An 18734-nucleotide genomic window follows, 5' to 3' on the forward strand; every position below is an offset into this window, starting at 1 on the left:
GGAAGGGTTCAATGATTTAAAAATACAACAACCATAACAAAGTATGCAGCAAGTTTCAATGTATTTAAGATGCAAAACTTTCAACATGAACAGCCAAATTGCTTTTCAAGATGAAGCATGGTTCATTCTCTTTGCTACCTGGAGACCAACACTCAGAAGTTACCTTATTTCTACAAATATTTACCCCTGAAAGTTCATTTCCCCTAACACATAGTTACAAGATAATAAATAAATAGATTCTTCTTTTTTTAAAAATTAGTAGATAACAGGAGTAGTGTAGAAGATGATGGAAGTTTCTTATATGTGCACAATTCACAATTCAAGTGAAATAATATACATCACAGCATTAGGTCTGTAATTGAATAAAATTGTCCCCGCAGTATTGGTTTTGGCCCCTTGACGCATTTACAGAATGATTGTTATTTTTTTCTAAAATTCTTTTTACTGCTCAAAAGCAGCATTTGCTACAACACTTGGATTGTTCACAACTTCTCCTAGTTTCTCCAGAAGCTCTTTACGGTAATCATCAAAATCACCATCAACTTCATTAATTGTTTGATCTTCTATCACCCAAAGAGTACATTCAGTGTCTCGAATGAGGCGTTCATCGTGAGAAACTATTATCACACCTGAGGCAAATCAAAGAGAATGTTAATAAACAAACGAGTATTAATAACTACATCAGGACAAACAAAGTATGCCTTACCTCCAGCATAGTCATTTATAGCATCAGCCAGAGCATCAATGGATTCAATATCCAAATTGTTAGTAGGTTCATCCTGAAATGTAAGGACAAAAATTGAGTAAGTCTGTGCAGTTTGTACTTTAACATAATGTTCATAAACACATTATACCATACGTACAAGAATAACTACATCTGGAGCATTTAAGCATAACTCAGCCAGAGCTACACGTGCCTTTTGGCCACCAGATAAATCCTTCATTTTAATGGTGTGAGCATGGCTGGAAAGACCAAATGTACCAAGCTGTTTACGGGCCTTTTCGTAAGGCAGATCAAACAGCCTCATCAGATATTCTGAAGGGGTCTCTTCGGCAGTCAAATGTTCTCCTGAGTGCTGATCAAAACGACCAATATGCTGAAACATAAAGAGGTATCACAGTAAGGAACCATATGAACCAAGAACCTAAGCCATTTGAGCATTGCTAAGTGTTTGGTTTGACCAAAAGGTGCCAATATAACTACATAACCTTAGCATCTAAACCGACAACAATGCAAGTCAATTCAACAATGATCCATTCTTGAATCCTTCGCCTCTTGCTTCCTTTAGAAGAAATTTGGCCACATTAACCAGTATCACCACACCCCCTCTCAAAAATGTAAGTCTGATGACTGCTAATGTAAAAAATTAAAATTTTAACTATTCAGTTCAGAAATTGTGCTATTTTACCCTTCAACAGGGGGTGTTGTGTTTCTTACTTGCCATGCAATAAGATGACCCTCAAAATAGCAGCAGATCAAAGTCACATAGGAGCATCATTCATGGAAATACGAGATTTAATAATCTACTTCTTCTATATGATTATGCTGGGAGTATTTACATTGGGAGTTTACACCCAAAATGCATTTCACCTAAATAATGCAATTGCCAACAGTTTCATTCATCAGCCATACTATTGTGACGATGACCGCACTAACATTTTTAATGTATCATCCATTGATGAACTGTGGTGCTACTTGAACCAACGCTTCATAGTGACTCTCAATAACCACCCATTCTGGGGACCTATCGGCACTCAAAATGAGACCTTCCTGTTGCGACAACCAAGAATTCGCCAAGTTCGAGTGATGGAAGAGGAATGCCTTGTTCCAGTAGGAAACCTAAAATGTTATGGAGAGTTCTCAACATCAACAGAAGAAAAAGGCCCTTTTAAGTTCTCAAATGACTCAGCCTGGGTTTACAACCCACCAGAAGAGATGGGGGACATCTGGTTCAAGGGATTGGTTTCCTACTACAATTCAGCTGGTTATTATTTTACCATAAGTGATGAATCACAACTGGCATTCTTTGAAGAAAATGATTGGATTGATCAACAAACAAGAGCACTCTTCATAGACTTTACACTCTATAATGTTAATATAAACTTGTTTAGTGTGTGTCAAATAATGTTTGAACTCCCACCTACAGGTGGCATTATTCCTTCCTACTTATTTTCAACAGTTAAGCTGATCCGTTACAATGACAAATTTGACCATGGGGTAATGGCATGCGAGTTTGTATTTCTAGTTCTATGCATTTACTACACAATTGAGCTTATTCTGGAGATATGGTACTTCAAATTGAGCTTTTTTAAAACTGTTAATAACTGGATAGATGCATTCATCTTAGCACTTTCCTGGGCAAGTATTGGATTGCTGAGAACCAGACATGAAGCAAGTCTCTCCATCATTTGGGATGAGGACACAAAGAATATTCAAGAATTACCCGACTATCAAGAACTCAAATATATCCACCTGACAGTTGATCGAGTGACTGCTGTCACATTGTTCTGCACCTCTCTGAAGTTTTACAGGTAAGAATGAAGCAGATGTGCCTAAATCCAACTCGTGATAAAATAAAGCAGAAGTATTCTTGTTCCAGATTTATCCATTTTGACACCATTCATCAATTATATACAACACTCCGGTACTGCTTCAAGGATATGGCAAGTTTTTGCTTCCTCTTTTTTATAATACTATTTGCCTATGCAGAACTTGGAACCCTCCTATTCAGCAACTATGTAGAATCATACAGAACAATAGAGGAGTCTTCATTCACTTTGCTAAGGATAATGATGGGTGAATTCCATTACCAAGAGATAACAAGAATTCTCAGCGTCATTGGTCCTCTTTACATTGTCAGTTTTGTCATGTTTGTTGTCTTCCTCCTCTTGAATATGTTTTTGGCTATCATCAATGCTACCTATTCAGTTGTCTCAAGTAATGTCAAGGTTACAAGAAAATCAGAATATATACCATTTTTGAGCCACTGTTATAGAGAAATTGTAAAACGGTTTCAACCACCCAAGACTGAAAAGAAGGTCCAAACAAAAAATAACAGTGATAAAATCACTGCGTGTATGAAAACTAGTGGATTTTCAGAACTAGAAATTGATGCATTTTACTCCAGATACACAGTGGACAATAATAGAGAAATTCCTGATGAAGTTTTCCAAAGAGTTGTGCACCAAAATGTTGCAATCAATCATCTCTTCAAGTTAAAATCAAGAACAAAAGTCATTCATAAGGCTGTGCAAGAAGTGATTGCAAAGAAAGAAATTTTCTTGGATAAAGTGGGGCACTTAATGCGAAGATGAGGATTGGAATGATGCTGTAAAAAATGATTATGACAAATGCTTACCAATCTGTGATTCCTCTTAACATCTCCTTTAAGTGGTGTCAGATCCCCAGTCAATAGTTTCAAGAAGGTAGATTTGCCCACACCGTTTGGTCCAACTATGGCCACTCTTGAGCTCAAATCTATACCAAATTCGCAGTCTTCGAATATGTTCTTCTGGCCAGGGTAAGCAAAAGTAACATCTAAAACATGAAAAATTAGACTTTTAGGCAAGTTTTGGTGCTGGGTCTGTAGGCAGGCAAGAAAATTCTTCCCAATTACTAGAGATTGCACATTGAAATAGACTTACTGTGGAGTCCTAGGATTGGAGGTTGAAGAGGCGGGGGCTCAGGGAATGAAAACTTAACAATGTATTCCCTAGGCTTCTGTAGGAGCTCAGTTGGACCACTGTCATCCTCTTGCTTCTGAATTTTTGATCTGCCCTTTTCCTGTTTACGAGTCAAAGCTTCTTTCTGCTTCTTTTCCTGGATATTATACACAAAGTTGCCATTTTAAGTCAAGCATTCAATAAAGGTGTCACAATGAAAATCCCAGGATGAAAATGAACTTACTGCAGCCTTCTTAGAAGAACCATGAGATTTCAGGTCCTTTATTCTCTTTTCTTGTTTTTCATATTCTTTAATCATTTCTTTCCTCTTCTGAACATACATTTTCTTGAACATGGAGTAGTTGCCCTTATAATAATGGAGTTTGTGCTGATCAAGATGAATTATGTCAGAGCACACATTGTCTAAGAAACTCTGGTCGTGAGAAACAATGAGCAGAGTTTTCTTCCATCCTTGAAGATAACTGTAGAGGAAAGTATGAGAATGGGAAAAAAAAAAAAAAAAAACACATAGTAAGAAAACAAGGACAACATAAAAATATCAAGACATGTTTTAAAAGAACTCACTTGTCAAGCCAGATGACAGCATTAAGATCCAAATGGTTTGTAGGTTCATCAAGAAGCAAAAGTGTAGGTTCAACATAAAGAGCCCTCGCAAGGGAAACTCTCATACGCCAACCACCAGAAAAACTATTTGTTGGTCTATTTTGCATAGCACGAGAAAATCCAAGACCAGCCAAAATACGCCGTGCTTTGGGTTCTGCAGAATCAGCACCAATTGCTTTCAGTTCATCATAAATCTGCAATAATTAAAGCACTTAGGTGGGACTCTTCAAATGCAGCTCAACTTAAAAATGACTAAAGCAGCAGCCCACCTCTTTAATTCTTTCTTGACCAGATACAGTTCCAGCTTCAGGCGAAGCTTCTAACTTCTCTAGTTCCTCCAGGAGAGCTGTTCTTTTAGTATCAGCTTTCAGGACCACATCAACAGCACTTGCGTCTTCTGCAACTACTTCTTGTTCACAGTATAGTATGTCAATATTGGGAGGAATTGCAAATTTGCGAGCAGCAATGTGCCGTAGTAGAGTTGTTTTACCATGACTGGAAGTAAGTGAGCGCGTTAAAGGAAACATAATTTTTTTCTCACCAAAACTAAAAACAAATATAAAGTCAAGGACCTACCCATTAGGGCCAACAAGACCATAACGTCTGCCATGAGCAATAAGCAAATTTGCATTCACAAACAAATCATTGCCTTTGGCAGAAATACTAAAATTTTCAACTTTGATATCAACAGCATTTTCAAGAGCTGCAATTTGCCCTGCTGACTTCTGAGCTTGAGACACTGTAAAGTTCTCATTAAGATCACTGTGACCCTGACCACCTTTTGTAGTAAGCACCTCCATTTGCTTCTCATACTCCATCTGGAAATAAAATTGAAATAAAGTAAAATCCTCCCAACACATTAACAGAGTCCTATAATATTCATGAAGTACAAACCTTTTTCTTTAATTTCTTCTTTTCTTTGCTGGTCATTTTTTTCTCTAAGAAAGGCAAAAAGAGTAAAGTGTAATGTTAGAGACAAGCACACACTATAAGGGACAAAAATTTTATCATATGTTGCAACCTTAAAACAATTTTGTGATATAGAAAGATAACATGTATTTTAACAATTCTCCCAATAATGCTCATTAAAAAGGACTACAAGAATTTGAAGAATTTAAGAACTATGAAATAAATCTGGGTCACTTACCAGCTGGTTTGCCACTTTCATCAGATTTATCTGCATTCATAGTCTTACTACCATCTTCAGCAGACTCATTCCCTTCATCAGTCACCACAGAGGTCTTTACAGGCTCCTCGTCTTTGAAAGATACTTTCGATAGCTTCCTGGAAATTACTTCATCCTCTTCTTCACCTTCACTGGAAGACCGCTTTGCGGAAGTTCCTTTGAACTTGGTTAAACCTGCTGGTTTCTTTACAGGTTCTTCATCTTCCTCCTCCTCCTCCTCCTCTTCACTTAAGCTGTCATTGTCGCTCTTAACCTTTGCTTTGGCCTTTTTCCCCTTTTTCGCTGCAGGTTTTGGAATGTCCTCTTCATCGGAATCGCTTTGTTTCTTTTCCTCATCACTTTGGTCACTCCAGTCATCACCTTTTTTGCCTTTCTTACCCTTCTTCTTAACTGTTGCTTTTGGAACAGGCTTGGATGTTGTTTTACTTTTCTCTGATTCATCGTCACTTTCTTCACTGCCACTGTCAACTTTCTTCTTCGACTGCTTGCCTCCCTTCTTTTTTGATGGCTGAGCGATATTTAAAACTTCATCATCATCAGAAAGCTGTGTAAGTTTCGACAGCTTCTCTATCTTTTCATCATCATCGCTCCAGTCATCATTTTTCTTGGATTTCCCCTTGGCCTTTTTCTTCTGAGCTGCTGGTGGCTGTTTGGCTTTGGAGGTTACCTGCTCCAGATCACCATCGGCGTTTGACTTTCCTTTCGTTGACGTCTTCTTCGGCTTCTCGTCATCGCTGTCAAAGTCTGGGTCTTTCTTGTTGCCCTTTCCCTTTTTCGGGGCCATGGTGTACACGGTCTACTGACGTTGAGTTGTTTACGAAAATGGGTTCGAACACGAGCAGTCAGCAGAACAGCTGCGCGTGTGCGTGTTCGAAAAGACAGGAGACAGGACGGACAGACAGACGGACGGACGGAAGGGGAGGGGGAGGGGTGAGCCATATCTATTCGCACGATTTGCAAGAAAACTGCGAATAGCTGAGAGTCCGCCTGTTGCTTGAGCGGGAAAATTAGAGTAACTCAAGTGAGAAATGAGAAAAAACAAATATCTGGTTATACAACGGCTCTGGTTGTACATAGTTTATTATAATATATTTCATAATTTCAAAAACTATGTACAAAAAATATATTTACAAATTAATTTTTGTATAGGACTAAAAATTAACAGCCACATCATGAAAACACATAAAAAAGAAGCAGCTTTACTTCATTTTTTTCTGTTTAATTAAGTGGTCACGAAGAGCGATCTGCAAGGAAAAATTGGAGCATATAAGAGTGTGATTTTTCTGGTGACAGTAAAAAAAATCAGGGAAAAGGAGGAACACAGTGACTGGAGTAAGTACCTGTTTGTCCTTGAAGGAACGCTTAAGCTTGCCACGAACTTTGTGCTTCAACATCATGAAGTTCTTGTTCTTTTTCTTCTCTCTGTTGGTTGTACTTGCGTGAGGATTTACCCTGCCTCCCTTATATCCAAATGCAGATCGTTCAGCTCTATCCTTCTGCAAGGTTAATTAAAAAGTTAAGTTAACATTGATTGATATGGCTCACTTCCAGCTATTGCACAAAATTTCCTGAAACAAATGAAATTACCCTCATGGTTTCCAGACGAGCTTCCAGGTCATGACGTCGCTTTTTATAAATGTTTTCAATATCATCCAGACGCACAAGTTCACCCCTAAAAATACAAAAAAAGGCTGATTAAACGAAAATTCAAAGGGACAAGAGGCAAAGATTATCATGAGCGAAAATTTACCTCTCACGAAGAGCATCATCTTCAGCTGATCTCTTTAGCCCTTGTTTAGAAACCAAGTGCATTTGCTTCCGAATTTGAGCTGCGTCAATTCGCTTAAAATCTTCATCTGTGAGGATTCGATCTAGCATTATTTCTTCAGCCTTGGCTTTCTTTTCCACAACATTTTGGCGCACCAACTCTTTTCTGGTGAGCTTTGAAGATTTGCTAGACTTTGAATTCTTCTCTGAAGTGATCTGAAAATGTAATTTTAAGAGACCAATTAATTTCTAAAAACTTGATACAACAAAATAAAATTTGCGATATCCAAATTGCCTTGACCTTGCTCCTTGAAGAACTTTTGGCCTCATCAACATCTTCTTCTTCTTCTTCATCATCTTCTTCCTCGTCTGAGCTGTCTTCATCATCACCAACATCTTCCTCATCACTGTCATCCTCACTCTCCTCCGTATTTTGTTCTTCATCACCCCCTTCATTGTCACATTTTTCTCCGTCCTCCTCTTCATTCTCTTCTTCATCCTCTTCAACCCACTCCCCTTCACTCTCATCACTACTACTGATTTCAATTCCTGATCCATCATCACCTACATCAACCCAGCTGTCATCACTGTCATGCCCAGATTGATTAGTTCCCTGCAAAAAGTGTCCGGATTTATTTCATGAGTTTATCACAAAGCTATTTTAATAATTGATATCATCATTGAAGCATACCTCCTTTGCCTTAGCCGGTTTCAGCAAAACCTCTGCTCCAGGGATGTAACTTTTTGCATCAACTTCACCATATTTCAAGGTTTTTAATTCATCTGAAGCTTCCGTTGCCCTACCCTGAAATCAGAGTTGTGCTGAATTCCTAGTTTATTATATCAGAGAGAGCAGAATAGAATTTATTTGTCTTACCCGATCTCTCTTGTGCAATAGTTCAGGTTGATGCTGACGATAAAGATGTATAAGAGAGTGTGCTGCCATACCCACACTTCTATCCTTGTATTTCTTGTATTCAGCTAGATCCCTTAATAAGTCCTCAGACATTACCAAGGGACAGCGTCCACAAAATTCTCGAACTGCATTCAGACTGAATACAAATTTGTTTTAAAATAATATACACCATATTGTGTTGTTTACAATCAAATTTGTGAATATAAAAAGAAGTTATGGTAATATGTCTTAATAATGCCTGTCGTGTCTACATACCCAATAGCAATGACATCTGAAGAATTTCTCTCTGTTATAAAGTTGTTCACTATTGTCCTCAGCACTGGTTCTAAAGTCTGCAAAAAGAGCATTAAATAAATTTAGGTGGTAAAATTCGAGCAAGGCCATTAATTAGACTCTAGGAAAGCAAATAAAGACAAAACATACATCTGGTGGAACCAATTCATGGGCAGATTGAGCAGCAAACTGAAGAAGTTTAGTGACCTCTGGAAACAAGACATTTACAAAAGTTAAGTGAGTTGTGAGAATAAGTGAATGAATTCAGTAAAGAATAGACATTTTACCTCTCTGGTGAGGTTGAATAAAACGCTGAATATACGGGTAGAAGTTAAAAAGAAACAACTGATGAAGACCAATGAGTCTCGAGATCATGTCCAATGTTAAGAGTTTCACCTCAAACCTTTCGTTTGTCTTTTCGAGCTGTTTAAATAGTTTCTCAGCAAGACCTTTCAAAATTAACAAAGCATACAGTATTGTTAAAATTAATTAATGGGATTGAATATCACAAAAGTAACGCATGTTATTGAATGATTACCTTGAGGATCATGCACTAAATGAAGAGCAGAAAAATTGAACACAGGCACAGATTCCTTCTTTTTCTTTTTCTGGAAAAGAAAAACTGGTGATTTAGCAAGGATGTAAGAGGGAGAGAGGGATGGTGAGCTTTTTATACCTTCACTAGCTGTTGAACACGCTGTAAATTCTTCTCTCTTTTCCTAGTCTTCTTGTTAAATTTGTTAGCCAGCATAACATCTTTGGGCTTCACTTCATCCTAGGATTGAATTTAAAAAGATAACTTAGTATATCTGCAAGTAAACTGACACTAAATTAGCTCAGGCAATGAAAAATACCTCAGAATCACTATCCTCCTTAACTTCTTCGGTGTCTGCTCCAGTGAAAAATTTAAGAGCAGCAACCATTACCTAAATAAAAACAAATAAAAGAAGACCCTTTAGATAACCCTGAGTGCAAAATTTAGTGCTCATACATCATATTACCACTTACCTTTGTTACTCTTGAAAAACAGGCAGTAGCAATAACATTGACTGTTTTGGCATCACGCCAAATGTTCTTCCTATACAGATCTATCATTATGTCCTTAAAAAAAATGTTAACAAAATCAGTAAAAGAATAACTAGGGTGATTAGCAGAATTATCACACAATTACATGAGATCCACTTACTAGCGACACTTTTGCAGCCTTGGGGTTGGAGTCATTCAACATACTGTACATAAAATTCTGAAGAGACTGAAATATAAAAAATGGGAAAAATGTTATGCTTGAACCAAGTGTATGCTTGAGCATAAAAACCAACATAATAAGTCCAATGTACCGTATTCAACTTAGTGTTTTTGTGCTTTGAATTGACATTTTTAATGTCAGTAATGATGTGAGTCTCAAGAAATTGCCGGAGCTGTTTGTCTTGGCATCTCAGCAGATGAAAGAAGAGAGACAAGAGGTCTGTTGGAGCCAACAGGTTCTTGTTACGGAGCAATATCAAGGCCCGGCAAAATGTCTGCAATAAAAGACAAGGTATAAAACCTAACTTGAGATGAACAGAAAAAAGGCTGATGTCATTTGGAATAAATATCTTACCATGCGCATTCCGGGGTCAAGAACTGTGTGATGAGTTTGAAGTAAAGTCATCAGCTCCTGAGGATACAGCTTGAGTTCCTCTGAATAGCACTGAGCTACTTGTGCCAAGAACATGACCAACTCTTCTAAATTCTTTTCATACTTCTCTGGATGCAGCTTGAAAATCTCCAGAAGAGCTGAGTAGTGGCGGTACTGCTGAGCAAACTGAAAAAAAAAAACAATGAATAAAGTAGAAAATGGCTTATGATGCATTGACTAAAACATTAAAAGGTACATGTTACATACCTCATCTTTATAAGACGCTGGGTCTCGTTTGATGAGGTTCTGTAGTTGAGGAATATTATTGGGTAGTTGATTATTGTGTCGCACCATTTTGATGTGATCCTGCAAAATAGACACATGAAGGCATTCAGACAAAAATACATAACACATTTAAAAAATAATTTAAAAAATCAGATGGGCACAAAAGAAATGTCGGATAAATATCTCATAATTTACTCCCGAATCAAACACAACACAAAATGTTGGATGTCCTTTCTGCCTTAGAACAGAGGACTCGAAATTTAAATTGGCGACGAATGCATTATGGTCCGCACCCCAACAATACAATAATTGGAGAATTTTAATCCAACACCCTATCCACTTTCAAAATCACTAGAGACATTGAAAATAAAAATAATTACGAAGTTAGAACTAACCTACGCACCTTGCAGTGCAGACACGTGTGACAGAAGATGCAACCAGCAACACTATTCTCATACTTCTTTTCTCGTCAAAATTCTCATACTACAAGTTGCACCACCTACACTTGCAAATGAAACGAAAACTAAACTAAAGAAAATATTATTTCGGAACTTACACATTGTCATTAAGGTCGTTTACGTTTTCTTAATTATTATAATTTCAAAACTTTCACACATTTATCCATTTTGAAAACAACATAAATTGCAAAAGCATCGTAACTAATTTCTTGTTGGAATGTTGGTAGAATAAATGTGAGTCGTCTGCTTGCCGCAGTTTTTACTTTGAATTGGGAAAATTATCTCAATTGCGTTGTTTATTGAATTGTAATTTTTGATGGCTGGACACAGTACCGCTCGGAAACTCCCTACCTGGATGACTCGAAATGTAAAATGATCACAACCTAAGTCAAAACTGTTTACCATGTTAAAATTGATAACAAATTTTCTAACCTTCTGATGCATGCTCTTTCATTATGACTTGTCTGCCGTAGGTTTCTGATGTTGAAGAGGAAACAAAGAGTCAGCGAAATATATCATTTAGAGGCATCATCAAATATTGTTCAAATGTTGACGATCTAGGACTAGCATGTGAATCATTAATGTGAGACGTGATATTCAATACTTTTCGAGTCAAAGATTTCCTTGTTGTTTTGATCAGTTGTCTTCCTCCGTCGGAATCAAAGTTAATTTTCATTCATAGCCCTTTTTATCTTAGTTATTAATATTTCCCTTGGTTTCAGATCAGAAGCTGATAGAGAGGATGAACTGATTGTAGGTTTCGATGCAGAGTGGCCTGTTGATTTTACACAGGGTTCTGGAAAAATTGCCCTCATTCAAGTCTGCATTGATGAAAGTACCTGCTACCTTTTTCATGTAGGTGTGCCATGTCTTGTGTTTTAAAGCATTTATTTATACATTCAATCTTCTTTTATTATTTTTAGGTCAGCCTTATGAGAAGTTTGCCCAAGATTTTTATTAACTTTATTGAACATCCGAAGGTGAAACTTGTTGGTAACTGTATAAAAAAGTAATCATATTTAGTCTACCAGTTTTGATTCACCTAACTTCTTCCTTGTGCATAACCAATTTTGATCTGTTTATTTAGTGATATTTGGAAAATCGGAAGAGATTTCAATTTACCAGTTTCTAAACTTGTCAGCAGTCACCGAGTCATTGATCTAGGGGAATTTGCTAATCAAGTCCTTCACTGTGCCCAGACTTGGAGTCTAGACAGGCTTGCACTGCATCTGGTATGTTGCAGTTTATTCAACTTCCACTGGACAAAACATGGATCTTAGACAACTTTTCCTTACAGATGTCGATGACTGTTGATAAGGCTGACTCTATCCGTAAAAGTAGGTGGGATTTGGAACTTTCACGTGAACAGCAACTGTATGCTGCAACTGATGCTTATGTGGGTATCTTCATCAATTTTAGGTTGTCAATTCTGGCCAGAGGGTAGATCTTTCACTGAAACATTTTATTCCCCTGTCTCCAGGTGTCCTTGGCTATTTACAACAAGTTGAGAGCCAAACAAAGTCAAGTGGCTTAAAGAAGAAAGAAGTCAAAGAAATCAAATTTTCTGATGCCATGGCTCATGTTGTACATGTTTGGAATGTCGGGCGTATGACATATACGCCTGCTCTTCGTCTCCAAAAGCATTTGACTGAACGCTACAAGAGTGCCATTGATAGCTCATCCAATACAAAGTCTATCAATGACATTCTTCTTCTAGTAGAGCATGATCCAGTTTATACTGTTGGAATCAGAAATAGAGAATATGATAAGAAAGAAGAAATGAGATTAAAGAACCTTGGCGCTGAGTTTCACAGGACCAACCGTGGTGGTTTGATTACTTTTCATGGTCCAGGCCAGCTTGTGGCTTATCCAATTATGAACTTGAAAAATTTAGAGAATCCAGGTGTTCGTTGTTATGTCAGTGCAATAGAAGAAACCATAATAATGATGTGCAAAGCATTTGGCATCAGGGCTGAAAGGTCACCACACACGGGTAATAAAGACTGATTTATACGCTTATGTTAATTTTTGTGGTTGCTCGATAGACTGTACTAGCTTTTTCTTTTGCTCAAGGTGTGTGGGTCGCTGACAACAAGATCTGTGCCATTGGTATTCATGCTAGTCGATATATAACGTCTCATGGACTGGCGTTAAACTGCAATACAGATTTAAAATGGTTTGAGCACATTGTACCCTGTGGTATTGAGGGCAAAGGAGTAACGTCACTGACAAGAGAACTTGGTTTGGAAATGTCAATAAATAGAACAATTCCGCACTTTCTTAGGAGCTTTAGTTCAACTTTTAAATGTAAACTTCAGCCTTTGCCTCAAGAAAGTGCTGAGCTTCTAATAGCAGGAATTCAATAATATGATGTCTGTAATGATCTGTTCTAGTTCAGGAAAGTTAGCTATTGGTAATTAAATTGGAAGTGTTCAAAGTTGTCCTTTCTTCACCATTCCCTTTCACTCATAAATCTGTTAACCAAAAGAGAAAAGGAAGTGGAACATGCTTTTCTTAACAAAGATTTGTATTTACCAAATTTTATCAACAATTTATAACAGATTAACAATGATGACCCATGAAAGGAATTTTTTAGTAAGAGGCAGTGAAACTTTACAGACACAATAAGTAAAATTAAATTAGTTGAATAGTACCATCCTTTACAAAATTGGCAATAGGCTTATATTGCATGATATGCTGTGAATTCTCTTCTAAATCGACTTCTTCATCTCTACTGTCACGGTCTCCTTCAATAACAACTCCATCAACATCTTTCTTTGCCCGTAAAAAAACATGACTCCGAAGGTTCGGCACTAAAGATTGCTGAGTAGGCATAAAATCTTGGAAAGGTGGTGGCACATGTTGTAGTACCAGTTGTTTGCAGTGATTTTCTTGAAGTGCTAGAAAGTCCCTTGCAAAAATCAGCTCTCCTTCAGACAAGTAGGAATTTTCTGGGCCTCGAAGTGCTTCCTGCTCCAAGATGTAGGCAGTGTTTTTTTCGATCTTCTCTAATCTAGATCTCAGATAGCTTGTAATTGTATACCTTATTCTTGCTAGTTCCATGTGATGTACTTCAACTCTAAAATCATTCTTCTTCAACTTGTTGACATTTTCTTCCATTTGTTGTATCTGCTCCATCATGCATTCAACATAGTCTGCCTGAGACGGGAGCAAATCTGGGCAGAATTTCTCATTCAACCAAGCCTCTTCCAAGGTTTGTAACACTTTCTGAGCAGTGATAGGTTCTCCATCACCATCACTGAAGAAGTCGTCATCGCCAAAAGTATCCTCCATAGTATTGATTCTAAAACTTCTGGACTTTTGTTGCTCAAAACTTAGGTTAGAGAGGCTGCTAGCTGCTTGCAGACAACAACAACAGTGACTGATTGGAAACCGAATTCCCGCCAACCGAACTAACAGCTGACTGTCGCGCCGTAATGCGACCTGTTCCCGCGAGATGGCGAGTGCGTCGAAAACGACTGCGAGCTGAGGACATATTTCTCGATATTTTAGAGTACTTCAGCTCAAATGTGATATATATTTACTTAAAATAAAAATGTCTGATACATTTTTAGTTGTGAAATGTCTTGTATTTGCTTCAATACTTGGTATGCAACCTAAAATCCCACGGTGTACAGGGCAGCAACCCACTGACGGTTTCTGGCCCAGACTTGCAGTATATATACATTAGCAGGACGTCTCATCCCCGTACTCGCTTCGGCGGTACATATACTAAAATTGGAACGATACAGAGAAGATTAGCATGGCCCCTGCGCAAGGATGACACGCAAAATCGTGAAGCGTTCCACATTTTTTGGTAAATGCCCCACTGCTATTATGATTTGTTCATCCCTTATCTTCACGAGTGTTATTTATTTTACAATAGATTAGAAATTATTCAAATAACTGGCCTGGTTGGTTTCGATCGTTGCGATAAAACGTAATTTTCAAATAGCGTCACTGAACCCTCTAAGTAGTAACAGAAGGGCAAAAGAGCTGCAAGTAAGTATGATGACCACCCATAAAAATATCTGTCAGAAGTGGGATTCGAACCCACGCCCACAGAAGTGGACTGCGACCTGAACGCAGCGCCTTAGACCGCTCGGCCATCCTGACACATGCTTCTGAGACAGGAAAAACATGCTTACAGACTGCAAGCAATCTCTCCGTTCCTTACATTTTATTAAATTCGGCTGGTACACTAGCAATAAGCTGCTTGAGCGTGCCCGCGGGTCAGTTTTCAAGTCTGGAAATTGCAAACTCAGACAAGGCATCTTAGGGCCCCATGTTTCGGGGCACTACTTCCCTCCGCGCGCGGACGCGGTGGAAAGCGGCAGAGCCGGGCCGTGGCGAGCCGGGGCCGCGCCGCACGCTGTCTTACGGTGTCTGTCTCCCTCCGCCGCGCGGCACATTTCGAACTGGTTCGGAGCGGCCGCTGGCACTAAACGGACCCAGCCGACGGGCATCACCACAAATGGGCTATACGTCGCGAATAGCACAGAGGGCTCGGGTCTGACTGGGCCGTGCCTTCGCCAAAGCCATGATGGGGGAGGATGGGGTGGGCGATGGACTGCGAGAAAGTAAGATGCGGTTGCCGAGCTATTCCGAAGAGTCGTTTCGTCACTCTGTCTCTCTCGCGCCCTAGCGAGACGCCACACGAGTGCGGGGGGAGCCGAGCGACGAAATGATCTGGCGGAATCAGGCGACTGGGCTCTGGAGCCGTGGCGGTGGTAAGGTGGCGGTGGCCAGTGGCCGGCCCCGGCCCCGTAACCCAGGAAGGCCCAGGAAGGAGACAGTAGCCGCCAAGTCCTACGATTTGTGCGCGCCCCACTTCCCCTCCTTCTTCGAGGAACGACAACGACACCTCGACGGCGATTCATTTCTTTCCTCGCCGCGGGCACCGCGGGCCACCTGCGCGGGGGAGGGGGGAAAAGGGGGGGAGGGGCGAAGCGCGCTTCATTCGTGTGTGGTGTGGTTCACTGGCAATGCCAAAATGACGCAAGCGCAACGTAACACTCGCCCCGCCCGTCGCCTCCCCGCTCGGCCCCTCGGCCGCTCGGCCAGGCCCGCCGCCAGACCCAACCCGCCGTGCTAATAGGGCTCAGGCCGCTCAGGCCGGCTGGGGCCTTCGGGCCTTCCCTGCATGCCTGCAGCTCCCTCCCTGCAGCCCTCCGTACTCCCGCGCTCCGCGCACACCTCCGCAGCCCTCATGGAGGCCGGCGCGGCAGGCGGCCGATGCCGGCGTATTATGTCGGCCGGCCGCGCATGTAGCGATGTAACCCTGTCGGCCTGGCCGGCGGTAACCCTTCGCGCACGCGTCACGCCGCGTGTCCCGCCGCGTAACGCGCTGCGATGCGCCGCGCACGGCCGGGCACGGCCAGGCCCTACACGACGAGGACGACGATGCCGTGCGCACCGCAGCAGGCTTTCCCCGCGCAATTTGTCGGTAGCGGGTCGGAGGCCACCGGCATCGTTTTGCGAAGAAAGCGCTGCTGTACTGTAAAGCGAGGCGCAGGGAAGCTCACAACAATGCAAGTACCTCAATGATCTTTGCAAGGCGGCAGAAATTGGCGTCGTGTGACGAGTGCGTGTCCGCGAGCACGCCCTCCACGCCGGCGACGACGGCGTGTCAGACGAGTGGACCTTCACCTTCGAGGCGCCGGCCGACGCGGGGCGGGGCGTGCCGCGAAGTAGGTCGGGTTGCCTACCCTGGCCCGGCCTAGCGTAGAGCTGTACATCCCCCGAAGGGGTAACGTAGGGCTCTAGCCTAGCCCGGCCCAGCTCGGAAAGGCGCTCGGTGCTCGACGCGCAGCACGCGTAGGTAGGGAGGATGAGTATCGCTTTTGGCGCGTCGCCTTGCGTCGCCAAGCGTCGCCTAGCCACCCCTCGTCCCATGTCGCTTGCCGAGTCAGGTCGCGGGACTTGCAACACGGTGCCGGCGAGCCGCGCCGCGCTGAGCCGTGGCTGAGCCTCGCCGCGCTGCATCTCCGGGGCCAAGCGGCGGAGCGGCATGCAGAGCCATGACACGCCAGAGCCTGCTGCTGCCTGTGGCTGCCTGTGGCTGCCCTGTGGCTGTTGCTCCACGCGGTCCAAAGTACGAGCCTGCGGCATGCCTGCGGCCAGGCCGGCTGCCTTTTGCCTCGTCATGTCGCGCCTCAGCCCTCAGTCACACCCACCAGGACAGACGACCACCATGGCGTCGACCGCAGCAGAACGCCGACCTGGGCGTCTCGGCGGGCGTCACCAAGTCACCAGGGTGGCGGTGGCGTTGGCGCGCGTAACGGCAAAGTTTGCGCTCGACGGGGCTCGCCGGCTTCCGTCACACGGCGGGGCTTTAAGCACATGTCAAACACGCGGGCGGGCGACGCCGGGCGACGCGGACCGTGGGCCTACACATTGCGTGCTGCGCAGTGCTGCGCCCGGCCCGGCCGGCGCCTTGTAACGACTTGCTCACCCAACCGGCCAACCTGTCGGCCACGCGCGCCGCGCGCCGTGAGCAAGCTCGCGGTGCTCTTTACCTTGGCGGGGAGCCGAGCGGAAAGCCGCGCTGCGCAGTCCTGCAGGACCGGCCAGGCCGCCCGAATCCGCGCATGACTCTAAGTACCGCGCCAGGCGCCAACCCCGCGGCGGAACAGACTGCACTTCATTACGGGCAGCCACCCACACCCACCCGACGCACGTATGCACGCTCACACGCCCCCATACACACACACACACACGCACTCCACCGCCGCGTCGGCCTTTCCGAAGGCGGCTGGACGCTGGACTCAGAACGGCTCAGGGAAAGGGCGCGCGCGCACACACGCGCATTCACACACACAAAACACACACACACACACACACACACACACACACACACACACACACCGAGCTCTGTAACAACTCTCTCGATTTGGACCATCGTACGTTGGGGCGTGGCCGGACGTGCTGCGCGCGCCGCGGGGCGTTGCGGGGCGTTGCGGGGCGTTGCGGGGCGGGGCGGTGTTGGTCCTGGACCCGCACGGGGTGGAAAGGGGGCGGGCGTCTGGCTTCCGGAGACTGGCCGCGCCGCCGCGCCGTTTGGCCCACATAACAGACGGGAGGAATCGGCCCACATTCACAAAGGCCCATAGCCGGAGCCTGAGCCCACTGGCCGGCCGGACGGCGGGGCGGCCGGGCCGGGAACAGGATGGCGCGGCCCGGCGTGTTCACAAAACAACGCCACGCCGCCCACTCGACCAGCCCCAGGGCGTTAACGTTAATTTCAGTCGAGGACGACAGCATGTTGAACTTAAAAACTGCACAGCGTTGCATTAACAGTCACAATTTCCGTAGCGGACGTCGATATTTTGATGGGCGGAAACTTGTTGGTCAATGAACGATTTCCCGCGTAAATCGAAAGGAGTCGGCTTTGAATCGAGGGCGCCAGGATTCGACTCGATTCGGGTTGGCAGTATTCGTGAAACACCAGCGTAAACTGACCTGCGCTCAGCTTCCCGAAAACGGACGCCCTGCCACTTTGTGTCACTTTGTATCGCTTTGTGTCACTTTGCTGGCAATGCAGCCGCCCCGCCGCGCCGCTCGCGGAAGTGCACGTCGTCGTCGTGGTCGTCGTCCAGGAGAGTGCGGCGGGAGGAAACACTGCTGCATTTGGAGCGGCCCGCCAGCTTCCGCAGTCCGCGTGCCGGTGGCAGCCTGGTGGCAGCCGCGGCCGATCGACGTTGCCGTCGTCACCTCTGACCCCCGCGGATCCGGCGGCGGGGCGGGGACGCATACCGATCGACGGGACGGACCGCGTCCGCCGCGTCCACGACGAGCAGGAGCAGGACGCCCCGTTTCCCCGTGTTGCATCCGTTTTACGGGGACCTGTTACATAATCGGGACAGGTTCCGTCGCCCCGCGCGCCGCCACGCCCTGCCCGGCCCTGCCCGGCCCTGCCATGGAGCTGCCATGCTGCCAGGCTGC

General features: G+C 43.6%; 4 protein-coding genes and 2 non-coding genes across 9 annotated transcripts; 2 read left to right on the top strand and 4 right to left on the bottom strand.

Annotated features, from left to right (window-relative positions):
• Window positions 1-39: 39 nt before the first annotated feature.
• Window positions 40-6376, bottom strand: LOC117641547 (ATP-binding cassette sub-family F member 1). The gene is made up of 11 exons (XM_034378980.1): window positions 5435-6376; window positions 5182-5225; window positions 4864-5105; window positions 4557-4782; window positions 4249-4481; window positions 3908-4145; window positions 3646-3820; window positions 3360-3538; window positions 864-1097; window positions 707-779; window positions 40-629 (listed from the first exon to the last, which is right to left on the bottom strand). The coding sequence occupies exons 1-11, from the start codon at window positions 6255-6257 to the stop codon at window positions 442-444; spliced, it is 2655 nt and encodes an 884-aa protein (XP_034234871.1). The 5' UTR covers window positions 6258-6376; the 3' UTR covers window positions 40-441.
• Window positions 6377-6518: 142 nt separating this feature from the next.
• On the bottom strand, window positions 6519-10813 carry LOC117641548 (protein SDA1 homolog). 3 transcript variants are annotated; one of them, XM_034378983.1, is made up of 19 exons: window positions 10728-10813; window positions 10315-10413; window positions 10030-10233; window positions 9767-9949; window positions 9616-9681; window positions 9438-9530; window positions 9284-9355; window positions 9106-9204; window positions 8968-9037; window positions 8717-8878; window positions 8580-8638; window positions 8412-8488; window positions 8118-8292; window positions 7932-8045; window positions 7542-7853; window positions 7224-7456; window positions 7061-7145; window positions 6814-6969; window positions 6519-6717 (listed from the first exon to the last, which is right to left on the bottom strand). In XM_034378983.1, the coding sequence occupies exons 2-19, from the start codon at window positions 10399-10401 to the stop codon at window positions 6673-6675; spliced, it is 2292 nt and encodes a 763-aa protein (XP_034234874.1). In that variant the 5' UTR covers window positions 10402-10413; window positions 10728-10813; the 3' UTR covers window positions 6519-6672. The 3 variants fall into 3 exon arrangements, with proteins under 3 accessions (XP_034234874.1, XP_034234872.1, XP_034234873.1); XM_034378981.1 differs by having other exon boundaries at window positions 6618-6717; window positions 10736-10798; XM_034378982.1 differs by lacking the exon at window positions 10728-10813 and adding an exon at window positions 10528-10546 and having other exon boundaries at window positions 6618-6717.
• Window positions 10814-11017: 204 nt separating this feature from the next.
• On the top strand, window positions 11018-13227 carry LOC117641552 (putative lipoyltransferase 2, mitochondrial). Of its 2 annotated transcripts, XM_034378994.1 has the most exons (7): window positions 11018-11157; window positions 11264-11373; window positions 11513-11645; window positions 11714-11799; window positions 11878-12022; window positions 12088-12186; window positions 12271-12467. In XM_034378994.1, the coding sequence occupies exons 1-7, from the start codon at window positions 11107-11109 to the stop codon at window positions 12322-12324; spliced, it is 678 nt and encodes a 225-aa protein (XP_034234885.1). In that variant the 5' UTR covers window positions 11018-11106; the 3' UTR covers window positions 12325-12467. The 2 variants fall into 2 exon arrangements, with proteins under 2 accessions (XP_034234885.1, XP_034234883.1); XM_034378992.1 differs by lacking the exons at window positions 11018-11157; window positions 11264-11373; window positions 11513-11645; window positions 11714-11799; window positions 11878-12022 and adding an exon at window positions 12864-13227 and having other exon boundaries at window positions 12271-12783.
• Window positions 13228-13299: 72 nt separating this feature from the next.
• LOC117641554 (DNA replication complex GINS protein SLD5) lies at window positions 13300-14192 on the bottom strand. Its single transcript, XM_034378995.1, has one exon. It carries the CDS (start codon window positions 14082-14084, stop codon window positions 13425-13427), a length of 660 nt encoding a protein of 219 aa, XP_034234886.1. The 5' UTR covers window positions 14085-14192; the 3' UTR covers window positions 13300-13424.
• Window positions 14193-14498: 306 nt separating this feature from the next.
• On the top strand, window positions 14499-14605 carry LOC117641909. The gene has a single exon (XR_004587519.1). It is a non-coding gene; the product is annotated as a U6 spliceosomal RNA (small nuclear RNA).
• Window positions 14606-14822: 217 nt separating this feature from the next.
• On the bottom strand, window positions 14823-14906 carry Trnal-cag. The gene has a single exon. It is a non-coding gene; the product is annotated as a tRNA-Leu (tRNA).
• Window positions 14907-18734: the final 3828 nt, after the last annotated feature.

Source organism: Thrips palmi, unplaced genomic scaffold (assembly GCF_012932325.1).
Source record: "Thrips palmi isolate BJ-2018 unplaced genomic scaffold, TpBJ-2018v1 HiC_scaffold_15, whole genome shotgun sequence".
NCBI lineage: Eukaryota > Metazoa > Arthropoda > Insecta > Thysanoptera > Thripidae > Thrips > Thrips palmi.

Coding starts and splice junctions, on each gene's coding strand:
- LOC117641548 (XM_034378983.1), bottom strand. CDS start 10,401: ATGGTGCGACACAATAATCAACTACCCAATAATATTCCTCAACTACAG. Junction 8,489..8,579: donor ATGAATTGGTTCCACCAGAT/GTATGTTTTGTC, acceptor CTCTTTTTGCAG/ACTTTAGAACCAGTGCTGAG. Junction 7,457..7,541: donor AAAGTTCTTCAAGGAGCAAG/GTCAAGGCAATT, acceptor TTACATTTTCAG/ATCACTTCAGAGAAGAATTC.
- LOC117641554 (XM_034378995.1), bottom strand. CDS start 14,084: ATGGAGGATACTTTTGGCGATGACGACTTCTTCAGTGATGGTGATGGA.
- LOC117641552 (XM_034378992.1), top strand. CDS start 12,363: ATGGCTCATGTTGTACATGTTTGGAATGTCGGGCGTATGACATATACG. Junction 12,784..12,863: donor TGAAAGGTCACCACACACGG/GTAATAAAGACT, acceptor CTTTTGCTCAAG/GTGTGTGGGTCGCTGACAAC.
- LOC117641547 (XM_034378980.1), bottom strand. CDS start 6,257: ATGGCCCCGAAAAAGGGAAAGGGCAACAAGAAAGACCCAGACTTTGAC. Junction 4,482..4,556: donor GTCAAGAAAGAATTAAAGAG/GTGGGCTGCTGC, acceptor TAATTATTGCAG/ATTTATGATGAACTGAAAGC. Junction 630..706: donor TATAAATGACTATGCTGGAG/GTAAGGCATACT, acceptor GATTTGCCTCAG/GTGTGATAATAGTTTCTCAC.